The sequence below is a fragment of the Impatiens glandulifera genome, chromosome 3, assembly GCF_907164915.1.
Source record: "Impatiens glandulifera chromosome 3, dImpGla2.1, whole genome shotgun sequence".
Taxonomy (NCBI): domain Eukaryota; kingdom Viridiplantae; phylum Streptophyta; class Magnoliopsida; order Ericales; family Balsaminaceae; genus Impatiens; species Impatiens glandulifera.
The window spans coordinates 14,861,945-14,876,253 of NC_061864.1; the positions used below are offsets into that span (position 1 = coordinate 14,861,945).

General features: G+C 39.0%; 2 protein-coding genes across 2 annotated transcripts; one reads left to right on the top strand and one right to left on the bottom strand.

The window, feature by feature from the left end:
• Window positions 1-7,831: 7,831 nt before the first annotated feature.
• LOC124932614 lies at window positions 7,832-9,396 on the bottom strand. Its single transcript, XM_047473272.1, has one exon. The coding sequence runs from the start codon at window positions 9,381-9,383 to the stop codon at window positions 7,980-7,982; it is 1,404 nt and encodes a 467-aa protein (XP_047329228.1). The 5' UTR covers window positions 9,384-9,396; the 3' UTR covers window positions 7,832-7,979.
• Window positions 9,397-10,641: 1,245 nt separating this feature from the next.
• LOC124929492 (probable dual-specificity RNA methyltransferase RlmN) lies at window positions 10,642-14,109 on the top strand. Its single transcript, XM_047469869.1, has 10 exons — window positions 10,642-10,937; window positions 11,042-11,117; window positions 11,203-11,300; window positions 11,444-11,548; window positions 11,752-11,838; window positions 12,377-12,493; window positions 12,629-12,732; window positions 12,813-12,952; window positions 13,035-13,171; window positions 13,716-14,109. Exons 1-10 carry the CDS (start codon window positions 10,752-10,754, stop codon window positions 13,953-13,955), a joined length of 1,290 nt encoding a protein of 429 aa, XP_047325825.1. The 5' UTR covers window positions 10,642-10,751; the 3' UTR covers window positions 13,956-14,109.
• The last annotated feature ends 200 nt before the right edge of the window (window positions 14,110-14,309 follow it).

Below are 14,309 nucleotides of genomic sequence, written 5' to 3' on the forward strand. Positions count from 1 at the left end.
TGATTATAGTAGATTTACTTGAACATGATAAAAACTAAGCATTGTGTCATACAAATATTAATTAAAAAATGTCAAAATGTATTTTTGTATAAATCTTTTAAATAATATTTTATTAAAAAAAATTGACACGAAAATTATTGTTAAAATATCTTGAACCTCAAGCTTTTTCGTTTTCAAGTTAATAGGCACATCCAAAAGGTATATTACTTGGAAGATGCATATTCTTTTATCCTAATAAATGCATATATCTATAAAGGTATACAATCCTAATTAAATTCAGAAGTACACGATAAGACTCAGTAATTCTACAAACTATGTGCAAAGATTGTCGATGAGGAACGACAACTTGTTACAAACCTAGTGATGTTGCGAGAGTTTGACCTATAATACTTGGGATTGACCCTTCTCTTTGGCAATGAGTCATCCGATAGGACGTAGGCATTGTGGAGATGAGGGAAAATTTCCAATTTAGTTGATACTTTCCATTTTATGGCAATGTTAATTCTCCTCTACTATCGATGAGTGATACTCTCTTATGATTCGCCACAACACAAAAATCATAGATACTTTATCCAAGCTGGTTGTTTGACATGTCCAAAAAACTGAACATCGTCATTAAATCATTACGTGACATCTATATATGTATTTCCTGTATGCATCTTGATGCGGTGCGAGTCGAAGAGGCGTTTATGCGAAAGTTGCAGCATCCGAAAATATCTCGCAAGTGTCAGATTTCGACGATTGCCTAGTGTTTTTCGGGCGGAAACGTGGTGCTGTGAAGAAGTCATGGTGCCATGAGGTATGATGGTTTAAGGCCATCTGACGACGTTTAGGGGCTCAAAATCGCATTTTTATTAGTTTCGGGTGTTTTTTGCAATTTATTAAAAGTTGTTTATTTCCTTTTGCAAGCTAGGGTTTGAGTATTTAAAGGATCTTAAAACACTTTGTTATGGGAAGATTATTAATCAGAAAACGAGGTTTCCTCAATATCTATCAACTTTCGGTATTCGTAAGAATCAACGAATCTTGATAAAGGTTCATCCTAGCCACGCACGCTGCATCAGTTGGTATCAGTTTCCAGTCGACCCTGAGGTATGCCGCCCCGAAGACAGTCGCGCAACCCTACCCCTGGTGCTGATGATGGTGACCTTGCTGAGTTGCGACGTGAAAACGCTGAGTTTCGCCGTGATAACGACGATTTGAGGCGGCAGGTTGAATGGTTGACGCAACGGATGGATGCATCTATGCACATGCACCACCCTGAAGATGATGTTACGGTGACAGATGAAAACCCTCTCGGTGGTCTTCGGAATCGATCCCCTGAACGCCCCAATCATCGCTGGGAGCAGGCTTTCAGGGTGGACATCCCTAAGTTCGATGGTAGTCTACCACCGGAAGAGTTTATTGATTGGCTTTCTCAGGTTGAAGAGATTATGGATTTCAAGGAAGTTCTTGCAGATCGTCGTGTACCCCTTGTTACGATCCGCTTACATGATCGTGCACAAGCATGGTGGCAGCAGTTGAAACAGACACGTGTTCGTCATGGTAAGGCAAAGCTCACGAATTGGGACAAATTCAGGAAGCATATTAGGGCTGCGTTTCTACCATATAATTACGAACGTAACCTGTACTAGCGGTTCCAGAATCTTCGTCAGGGTTCTCTTTCCGTGGATGACTATTCCACTGAGTTTTACACCTTTGTGGCTCGTGTTGACATGTCTGAGTCCCCTCTCCAGTTGGTTTCTCGCTATATTGGTGGCCTTCGCCTCCAGTTGCAGGATATTTTGAATATGTTTGATCCCTTGACTGTTTCTGAGGCACATCAGCGTGCTTCATAGGCTGAGAAACAGCTAGCCAGGCGCGGTTCGGGTAGCTTTGGAAAACAGGTTGTCCCCACTAGTGGCATTGGTTCTTCTTCCCAGCCGGCCCATCCCACCCGCAGGGACGTCCCGGTGGCTTGCGTTGTTTCAATTGTGGTGAAGTTGGCCATCGCCAAGCAGAGTGTCGCAACCCAAAGTCCACCAATCGTGGTCTTTTTACTGAGGTGGATGATCCTGACTCTGCTCTTCCTTCAGATTCAGCCCCAGTGTATGATGTTTATGATGATGAGGCAGCGGAGGAGTATGTTTCTGGTGATGTTGGCCCCCTTTTGGTGATTCGTCGATCATGTTTAACCCCTCGTGCTCCTGACAATGAGTGGTTACGCAATAATCTGTTCCATTCCACTTGTACCATCGGTGGCAAAGTTTGCACCTTCATCATTGATGCTGGGAGTTGTGAGAATGTGATTTCTGAGGTTGCAGTTTCGAAGCTGGGTCTGTCCACTGAACCTCACCCCAAGCCTTATCGCCTGTCCTGGCTGAGTCAAGGTACGGATGTTACAGTTTCCAAGTGCGTACTTGTTAATTTTTCCATTGGTTCCCATTATCGTGATGCTGTATATTGTGATGTGGTTCCTATGGATGCTTGTCACCTTTTACTTGGTCGCCCTTGGCAGTTTGATCATTCTGTTATACATGATGGGCGTGCTAATACCTACACGTTCTTATTTCATGGTACCAAGATTGTGTTGATGCCAAATCAGCCCAAGAAGGGTGCTGCCCCCACTCATCATGCGTCCCCCCCTGCCACCTTGTTGTCTCGGGGTCCTTTTCAGACCGCCATGGTCGAATCTGGCATGGTGTTTGCTCTATTTTGTTCGCTGATTACCTGTGGTGCTAGTTCTGAGGTGCCTTTTCCAGTGCAGCCGCTGTTACAAGAGTTTGCAGATGTTTTTCCTGAGAATCTGCCTTGTGCCTTGCCTCCTTTGCGTGATATCCAGCATCACATTGACTTGGTTCCAGGTGCTGCCCTACCCAACCGTCCTCATTACCGCATGAGGCTCAAAGAACATGAAGAGTTGCGTAGACAGGTGGAGGACTTGCTGGCTAAGGGACACATTCGAGAGAGCCTTAGTCCTTGTGCTGTCCCGGCCCTTCTTACCCCAAAAAAGGATGGGTCTTGGCGTATGTGCATTGATAGTCGTGCTATCAACAAGATTACAGTGCATTATCGGTTTCCTATTCCCCGGTTGGATGACTTGTTGGATCAGTTGGGTGGTGCTTTTGTGTTTAGCAAACTGGATCTCAAGAGTGGATACCATCAGATTCGTATTCGCTTGGGTGATGAGTGGAAGACTGCCTTTAAGACTCGTGAGGGCTTATATGAGTGGCTGGTTATGCCGTTTGGTCTGTCGAATGCTCCTAGCACCTTTATGCGTGTGATGAACCAGGCTCTTCACCCTTTCATTGGGAAGTTTGTAGTCGTTTACTTCGACGACATCTTGATTTACAGTGACAGCGAGGTAGCACACCTCTCCCATCTTCGTGAGGTGTTATCTGTTCTCCGGCGTGACAAGTTCTATGCTGCTTCCTCGAAGTGCACATTTCTTACTGATTCTACCCAGTTCCTCGGTTATGTGGTGTCTCGGGAGGGCCTGAAAGTGGACCCGAGTAAGGTACTAGCTGTCAATCAGTGGCCCCGCCCTTCTTCGATTACTGAAGTTCGCAGTTTTCATGGCTTGGCTTCCTTCTATCGGCGTTTTATTCCTCACTTCAGCAGTGTTACGGCTCCTATCACTGATTGTATGAAGGGGGTTAAGTTCTTCTGGACGGATGATGCCGAGGCTGCCTTTATTGAGATTAAGCACCGACTCACTTCAGCCCCTATTTTGGTTCTTCCTGATTTTTCCCAGCCATTTGAACTATATTGTGATGCTTCGAAATTGGGTATTGGGGCTGTACTTCGTTTCAGTACCTATGATATTGAGTTCTATGCTATTGTCCAGGCAGTCAAACACTGGCGTCATTATTTATTTCAGCGGGAGTTTGTCTTATATACGGATCATGATTCCCTCAAGCATCTTGGTGGTCAGGACAAGATTTCTCATCGTCATGCTTCGTGGGTCTCTTATTTACAGCAGTTTACTTTTGTGATTAAACACAAGGCTGGTGTGTCTAATCGCGTGGCTGATGCTTTGAGTCGTCGTCATGGGCTGTTGGCGGAGATGCGTGTCCATGTACCCGGCTTTGATTCGTTTGTGGACCTCTATCGTGATGATCCTTTTTTTTCTCAGGTCCTCATTCGCATCCAACAGGGGGATTCGAGGGACTTTGTCTTGGAGGATGGGTTCCTTTTCCGCGGTGTGCAGCTGTGCATTCCAGATTGCAGCCTGCGTTTGAGGATGATTCAGGAACTCCACAAAGAAGGCCATGTTGGGCGTGATCGTACCTTCCATCTTCTTGCAGCTTCTTATTTCTGGCCTTCGATGCGCAAAGAGGTGGGGCGTTTTGTTGCTCGCTGTCGTGTTTGTCAGTTGGCTAAGGGCGCTTCGACTAATGCCGGGTTATACTTGCCTCTGCCTATTCCCACTCAACCATGGTCTGATGTCAGTATGGATTTTGTCCTTGGGCTGCCACGTACCCAGCGTGGTTCTGATTCGATTTTTGTGGTGGTTGACCGATTCTCGAAGATGGTTCATTTCATTCCCTGCAAGAAAACCTCTGATGCTGTGGCTGTTGCACAGCTTTATTTCAGGGATGTGTATCGCCTTCATGGACTTCCTGCCTCCATAGTTTCTGATCGGGACATTCGCTTTGTGAGTCACTTTTGGAGGAGTCTTTGGCGTTTGGTTAATACTCAGCTGAATTTTAGCAGTGCCTATCACCCGCAAACTGATGGCCAAACTGAAGTTGTTAATAGGTCTTTGAGGAACCTTCTGCGCAGTTTAGTTGGGGATCATCCTAAGGCTTGGGATCTGAAGCTGCCTCAGGCCGAGTTTGCTCACAATCATGCTGTTAATCGCTCCACTGGTTTCAGTCCTTTCCATGTGATTTATGGGTTGTCTCCGCGTGCTCCTCTTGACTTGTTAGCGCTGTCCAGCAAGGTGCGTCCTCATTCCACTACTGCGGATTTTGTTGGTCAGTTGGCTCAGGTTCATCAGACCACTCATGACCACTTGGTTGCTGCTACTGCCAAGTACAAGGAGAAGGCTGATTCGAGAAGGCGTGCTGTTGATTTTGAAGTTGGTGACTTTGTGTGGGCTATTCTGACTAAGGATCGTTTTCCAGCTCATGAATATAGCAAGCTTGCTGCTAAGAAGATTGGTCTTGTTGAGATTGTGGAGAAGATCAACCCCAATGCTTATCGTTTACGCCTTCCCAGCCATGTGCGTACCTCTGATGTGTTCAATGTGAAGCATCTTGTTCCTTTTGTGGGTGAGTCTTCTTCTGATGAGGATGATGCGGTTCCAGATTCGAGGACGAATCTTTTCTACCCTGGGGGGAATGATGCGGTGCGAGTCGAAGAGGCGTTTATGCGAAAGTTGCAGCATCCGAAAATATCTCGCAAGTGTCAGATTTCGACGATTGCCTAGTGTTTTTCGGGCGGAAACGTGGTGCTGTGAAGAAGTCATGGCTTTGCCATGAGGTATGATGGTTTAAGGCCATCTGACGACGTTTAGGGGCTCAAAATCGCATTTTTATTAGTTTCGGGTGTTTTTTGCAATTTAATAAAAGTTGTTTATTTCTTTTGCAAGCTAGGGTTTGAGTATTTAAAGAATCTTAAAACACTTTGTTATGGGAAGATTATTAATCAGAAAACGAGGTTTCCTCAATATCTATCAACTTTCGGTATTCGTAAGAATCAACGAATCTTGATAAAGGTTCATCCTAACCACGCACGCTGCATCACATCTATAAACAAATGAACATCTATGAGTATGTCTCCTTTTCAAAACAAAAACATTTTTGTAAATTGTTTCATACGATTGAGGTCAATCGTAGATAAAAAAAAAAATCAGGTTTGAGTGTTTTGCTGCGCTTGATTCCCGTTTGGCATGCACAAATAAAAAAAAATTTATTTGTTGATCCTCAAATACGGAAAACTGAAGCAGAGAAAAGTAGTGACAAAAACCTTGAAATCCTAAAAAAGAATACATTTTATTATGTTAGTACGAATTCATATAGAGGAAGATTAAACAATAAGAGCAGACATACATCATCATCTGCTTCAATTCAATCTTCCTTCATAAAGAACGCGAGAAGATTGGGACGTGGAAGAAGAAAATATAGTCAAAAAGAGGATATGGAGACAACATAGGTTGGGATAGCTAGATTGCAGTCTTTGTTCATTTTAATATGTGTTTTATAATGTGATTTGACTGCCACCATTCAAAACCTTTTGAGTCTTTTGTTTGCCATCTTACAATAAAAACTAGGGTTTGTCTAGTTTTGATTATTGACCCCTCTTTTGGGATTTTTAATGAAATGGTGTTAAACCGTTTTCCAAAAAAAAATTATTTGCAAAAGCAAGGCAAAATACAAATAATTAAATAGATAAAAAAAATCATTTTTAAATCTACATAATCTATTTAATTTATTTGTACCATTTTTATTTAAAATAATTCTAAATTTTAATTATAAATAAGGTGTAAAATGTGGGTTTTTATAAATAATCTGAATATATTAGTTATTATAAGAAAGACATGTGTAAACAAGAGAATTATATACTTAATCATATAATTGACATTAATATTAATGTGTTTTCTAACCCGGAAAAAGTTAAAAAAAATTAGTCGAATTATTAATATATTTAAACTTTTCTCGGCTCAATATCGGTTTTAGCGTCCAACAACTAAGTTAGTTATACACAACCCCTTCAAATACATTGAGAAATTGTTTTACATATTGTTCGATATCTGTAAGGTGCACCTTTAATGGGTTGTTTTATCTTTATGTTTTTAATCCTTTATTTGAGAGCTTGGGCAACTTGTACTGAAGTTGCAGATGAAAATTGTTCCACGTTCTCCCACTTAAGTAGAATATTGCGTCATCAACGGTTTGCGAACTAAAATGGATTTGATTTCATATACCAGTTAAATTGTCGATTCCCTTGAAAAGTGATAACCAAAAACAACAATTCATATTGTCAAAAATTCAATTTTTCACGAACCGACGAAGCACCTCGATATAAATTGTCAGCTCATTCGAGATCACTTATAAAATAACAATGATTCATTTTATCGGAACATTATATTCAAAGGCTTAACAAAGTGATGCATTTACCAACTCTTTGGATCATGGATCCTTTGTAACGATGAATTTGAAAGATATTTATGTGATGTAAGAATATACAATAAGGCTTATTTATAAAATGAATTAGTCTGCTCTTATATTTTCATAAGTCTCATAAATCTAATCCTTTACTGTCTATTTTCTTTATTTCTTTGTCATAATTTTCCGTTTTTTGTTTGCTTGTATTTTGCATTCATTCCTTATTTGCTTTATATTTTATTTGTTTTTTCTGTAAGTTTTTTTAGTATTCTGATATGGGTTTTCTGCATATTCTTCATATGTTGATATGGATTTGAACCCCTATTTATTCAGGTTAGGTATGCATTCTGATTTTTGGGGTTAGTTCGAATCCAATCGATTATATGGGTTTTAGCCCGGGTAGTGTTCTTGTCAGGATTTATCCTAGCCACATTGGTATTTAATTAAGATAATTTTGTTTGATAAAAATTAAGGTTGATGTTTGCTTGTTTATTAGTATTTATTGATATGTTTTGAATTGGTTGTAGGATTCATGCCCGAAAGTAAAAATCATTCTTCTCCTGGATTCAGACTCAGGAGGTAAAGACTCAGGAGGTAAACGGGTGGCAGTTAATTAAGTTGAAAAGAGTGGCGACTAATTGATCTGTAAGGAGGCTTTTGAGAAAACAGTATTTACCACACAATTTTTTTTTAAAAAAAATGGGAAAAAAAAAAGAAGAAGAATCAAGAACAAGAGAGGCTTGTACAATTTTCTCTTTTATTAAGCATTTTACAAGGCCATAATCTCCAATAAAAGGAAAAAGAAGAAGAATCAAGAACAAGAAGAGAGGCTACAATTTTCTCTTTTATCTGATTTAATATTTTTATTTGCCCTGTTTGGAGTGGTGATTAGATTATCAAGTCGACGAGACTATCGATTAGAACAGAAGTCGGATCAAGACCCGTGCTAAGTTGTAATACATTTGACAGAACGCTCAACCAAAATTCGCCATCATCATCATCCCTTTTATTATTAGTCCTGGCGTTTCCCTTACTACTCATTCTGTCAGCAATCTGAAGTAATCGACGACAACGAATCTCCGGCACCTTCTCCATCATACAATAAACGTGATACCGATGAACCCCACACTTTGACACGTAAGACCATCCCGGCACTTCTTCATTTGTCTCCGACAGAGTCGTTTTCTTGCACCAGTAACAAGCTTTCGTTAATTTGCTTCTTCCCGCAATATCATCATTTCGTCGTAGGAATAACTCAATTTTGGATTTGGAGCTGGAGGAGTTGATTTTGGGATACAGATTGATACAGCAAGGGTGGAGGTTCCACCCACTCTCCTTGCAGTGGTAAGAAAACCCAAGGACCGACTTTCCACAGGCCCGGCAGGAGCAGGGCCCGGACTTGGCCGGAGGAGAAGGGGGGTGGCGGAGGAAATCGAAGGTGTGTCCTGGTAAACAGTTGTCTTGGACAGTGAGAGAAGGCTGGTGGCATTCCACGTGAAGGTAGAACTTGCAGATATCGCAACCGTAGCTGGGACCATATCCCTTTTCCTTGCAGCCGTCGCACTTGAAGTAGGATTTACTATTTTTTATATTCATAGGCGCCTTCGTGAGTTTTAATTGATGCCCACCGCTGCAAGTGCAACACTGACCAGTCTGACCCTTCTCTGTATCCATGGATATTTGCCGCCGGGTTATCTGCATGGAACAATAAACATGACATCGATAACCCCCAGTCCCACCGGAGAAGTGCACGTAAGACCACCCCGGAAAACCCTCGGTTTTCTTGCAATAGAAACATGGTTTCGATGCGAGGTCATCATAACGAGCAGCATCATCGTCCTGTAGGAAAAAGTCTGCACCTGCTGCATCTGCATCTGCAGCTGCATCTTTGATCATCATGCAGGGTAACTTGAGAACGATATTAAGATTAGTACAGCAAGGGTGGAGGTACAGTCCAGGATTGTCCTTGCAGTGGTAAACGAAGCCCGAGATACCCTTTCCACAGGCAACGCAGAAACAGGGAGACTTTGGTCCTCGGAGGAACTCGAATGTGTGTTGTGGAGGGAAGTGGTGGGATTTCATGGTGGGACAAGGCTTGTGGCATTCCGTGTGGAGTTCATAGTTGCAGGTATCGCAGCAACTGTAGCGAGGGCCAGATCCCATTTCCTTGCAGCCGTCGCAGGTAAAGGAATTTGTAGGCGCCTTCTTCATGATCAGTTCTAGTCGGTGCCCATTTGGGCAATGCTCCTCCTCCTCCTCCTGATCATGATATTGTTTTCTCGTAAGAGTCATTGGTGGTCTTTGGGATGGGGTTCAGATAGCTTGAATTTCACGACGGAAGTCATGCCTATATACAGGCAAGGCAGTGACTTGTCTAGAACCTTCCACGAAGCTTCGTACAACGTACGCGTATTCACGCAGAAAACTTAACCGGAGAGACTTACTACGCTGACCCGAGAAAGATGTCACTCACCCCACCAAAAATTGAAGCCGCGGAAGTTGCTTACACTTTTCTTCTTTCTTTTTTGTTATTTTCTATTTTGTAATAAATTGAAAATAATATATTAAATTTGAATTATTATAAATTTAATAATTTATTGTTTTTTTGTGCTATTTTATTTAAATTTCAAATCTTATAACTTTCATTATAAGAGCTCTCTGATCTGAGTTATGTGGGATAAAATTAGATTTTTTTTTTAAATCCAATTTGATAATTTAAAAAAAAAAGACTTTTTATGTATATATTATTTAAATATTCATATCTTTAATAAATAATAAAATTATAAAATATTTAAATAAGGAATAATTTAATATCTATATATCTATATATATATATATATATAATTATATAATGATGCTATAAAAATGTCTCAATTGTCAAGTCCAGATATGTGGTTAATTTTGATATATATGTAGTTAATTTTGTTATATATATATATATATATATGAGAATAATTGAATATTTTGGTCGGATTGTCTTATAGGTATGTTTCGAAATTGTAACCTAACAAAAACAAGTATAACGTTTTAACCAATTAAACTAATAACATTTTATATTTTAAATTCAACATTAAATTTGATGAACGCAATACATTTTAACAATATAAATTACTTAAATATATATTTTTTAATGATTTTAAATTATATTTAAACGATATTATAAACGAACGTGTTTGCGAGCCTATAAACGAACAAGTTCTCGCGAGCTTACGAACCAAATATCAAAAAGTTCAAGCTCGACTCGTTTAAATTTTCTCAGCTCGTTAAGACTAACGAACGAGCTCGAGCTTCTTTGCCGAACCGAGATTCGAACAACTAACAACCAGCCCTATTCATTTACATATCCCTTTACATATCCCTATATGCAAACATATTCAAAGAAATTCAATTTTAGACTTAAAAAAGAAGAAAGAAAGATAGGAAGGAAATTAAGTGTTTTTTACATGAGTTTTAAGAAAACAATTAGCACATGATACTTGAACTGAACATAACTCAGAAGTCTGAGGGCAAATACGAGTTTTATATAACAATGACCTTTGCCGGAGAGGTTTTGCAAGGGCTTTTCATTTGAGCCTCAGAATTCATCCCCGACGGTCACTATTCTTCCGTTTCCTTTCTCCTCCGACGAAGAATAATCTGAGTGTTGACCGCCCATTTCCTATGGCGCTGCTTCAGCAGGCTTGCTTTGTGCCACTCGTACGCGCAGCTCGTTCCCGGTCCCTCACAATTCCTCCTCGCGCCTCTCTTGTTCCCGCCTTAACAAAATCAACACCGCATGCCGACTCTCATGTCCTCCTTGGTATGTCTGAACAAGAGCTCCAGCAACTTGCAGTCGATTTGGGTCAGGTAATTCAATATCCAAATTGCAGAATGTCCATCTGGGTGCTGATAACTCTTAAGAAAGCCACGAAATTTGACATTTTTTATGTTGTATTGGGAATTCTGCGCAGGAAAAGTATAGAGGGAAGCAGCTTTACCAGCTATTGTACAAGAGGAAGATGAAGGAGATTAAAGATTTAAGTCATTGTGAGGGGAACTCAGAATCTTCATATGTTTCACAATTGTTTTACTTGGGGGATAATACAACTTATACTTTTTTCTTGATGAGTAGTGCCTCAGGTGTTTAAAGATAATCTTCAGGAAGCTGGATGGAGGGTTGGGCGTTCTCCGATTCATGAATCAGTCAAGGCAGCAGATGGCACTGTCAAGGTAAACATGTTCTTATCTTCTATGGTTTGCACCCTTATGATTTATGTTGTATAGCTTAATACAAACATAATTGAATGAAAAATAGCATATCTTTCACATTTCACAACAGTGTTGAATCATATTTACCTCTTGACTTAATGCAGTTGCTAATAAAGCTGGAGGACAATAGACTAGTTGAAACTGTTGGTATACCAGTGGTAGATGAAGATGGCGGTTCAATGCGCCTAACAGCATGTGTCTCATCACAGGTGATCACAAAATGTGTCATATGCCTCTGTAGCTATTATCTAATATATATTTCAGGACTTTGTAGATTGGTTCATCCCTTTGATGTCTATATCAAAACTGGAGTTCAGTTGCCCTCCTAAAGAACCAAAAATATCATATGAATGTATTGTTTTTTATGTTTCAAAGTTCAATTTAACAATCTTTCTCAACCTATTGATTCCAGGTTGGTTGCCCTCTTCGTTGCTCCTTCTGTGCAACGGGCAAGGGGGGATTCTCAAGGAACCTTCAACGACATGAAATCATTGATCAGGTTATCCTTCTTTAAACCGCAGTAATGCCGTAATTTTTTTCCTAATAAAAGGAAAACCTCGTAAAATGTGGTTGATAAGGATCACTGTTTTGAGTAGTCATATATAAGATTTGGTCGACAATGTTAAATGTTGATATACCTTCCATGATTTATGAAACAGAATAGTGGTCCCTTTGTAAAAAAACTTATTATTTCTGTTTTGGTATTTAATCCGTTTTCAAATACAAAACAAAAATAAATTTATGTTTAAATCATTGGCGAAATTTAGTTTCCATTACTTTGTTTATTTATTTATTTTTGAATAGGCTTTGCTTTAATTTAATAAGTGAAATGGAATGGCTAAACGACACTTACAAAATTCTCGAAATAAAAAGGAGAAAGGAGAATTACTCAACATGCAGAGTAACCCAAAACATCAAAATCTTATTAGATTATCAAAGTATAAAGCAAACCAAAATATATTACTTTGTCATTATCCTCTAATGAGGGAACCAACAGAAAGAAGATGTGCTTACTTATTATTAATTTACATAAGTAGGTTCTGGCAATAGAGGATGTTTTCAAAAACAGGGTCACAAATGTGGTGTTCATGGGAATGGGCGAGCCTATGTTGAACATGAAAGCGGTTCTTGATGCACACCGATGCTTGAATAAGGTATATATGTGTTCCTAATCTCTTCTTTGTAAACAACATAGGGCAATAGGCTCTCTCAGCCATCTTGACTACGAGCCTTACAATCATATATAAGGTTTTCTTCACTTCCATTGTTTCCCCATTTTCTTTATCCAGGATATTCTAATTGGGCAAAGGATGATAACCATTTCAACTGTTGGTGTTCCAAATACAATCAAGAAGTTGGCTTCTCACAAGCTTCAATCAACCTTGGCTGTCAGGTATGGGAATTAATAGGTGGAAATGATAATCTATAGCTCATTTTAATCGTGTAATTTTTTCTTCTTGTTTAATGCGTCAGTTTGCACGCTCCAAACCAAAAGCTCAGGGAAAGCATTGTGCCTAGTGCAAAATCCTATCCACTCGAAGCATTAATGAAAGATTGCAAAGACTACTTCACTGAAACCAATAGGCGTGTCTCTTTCGAATATGCCCTTTTAGGTACTCAATGACCTCAACAAACCTTTTTGTTCGTTTTTTTTTGTTTTTCAAATAGTAACATGAGCCACACTTCAATTTGTAGCCGGGGTAAATGATGCTACAGAGCACGCAATAGAACTCGCTGAGTTGCTCCAACGTTGGGGCCATTCTTATCATGTGAACCTCATACCTTTCAACCCAATTGAGGATTCTGAGTACCGTCGCCCATACAGAAAAGCGGTATGTTGTATCTTAAGTTAAAAAAATAAATCACATTTACCATCTTCGGGTAACTTTATAATAAACGGTGATCTGATATGTATCATAATTCAAATGAGAAATAAAAATACTCATTTCTATCATTACTGCATATACTTAATATAAAGCTTACTGTAGAACATTGACCTTGTTTGATCTAGTAGGGTTATTTGAATAACCTTGTTTGATGCAAGTTATTGAAAATCATGTTATTTGGATAAAAGGATATTAAGGGTATAAACACATTATGTTTTTTTTTTGTTTTTTTTAAATAGAGGGTATTTTGGTTGTTGATTTAAAAGATGTGATTTATGTCTAAATTTTTGATTGGAGACTTTAATTTTTCCACTTGGGACTTGTCTGAATTATGGCTGCATTTTTATTAATTTTCATTTGGAAACACCTAGATAGTGGGATGGGATCACATTTAAAATTGAACTTAGTTAGACACATATTCATAAATTTATTAGCGCCTCCACTAACAAACATAAACAATATATCTGATTGTTTGAGATTATTGGTGCAGGTGTTGGCATTTTCGAAAGCTCTAGAGTCCCGCAAAATTACTGTGAGTGTGCGGATTACTCGAGGCCTTGATGCAAATGCTGCCTGCGGACAACTTAGAAACAAGTTTCAAAAGAGCCCTCTGCTTACAGATTCCAATATCGATGATCTCAAAGTGGAAGAAGGCCCTCTGCTTACAGATTCAAATAACGGGGATCTCAAAGTGGAAGAACAGGAGGATCTAGCTGCGGTTGCTTGTTGATGTGAAAATATTCTTAGGCTTCCTTCCCTTCTCTTCTCCTTTCATTGACAATGAAGAGACTCCTTACTATCTAACACTATGTATGATCTAAAAACGTGTATTACTTTTGTGGTTTATTTGAATTAAATTAATATATCATTAAAATTTTGTATAATTATTTTATTTTATTCTTTATAATTGTTGTATATTATTATTGCTATGAAAGATAAATATTATATAACTTTAGAAAAATCAAACAGAAATAAAAGTAAAAGCATATATGCACAAGAAGTAATAACTAAACCAAATAAATGCTTTGGTATAAACACTAAATATTTCATATTTAGTAATATATTTGATTTTTTTTTTATATAT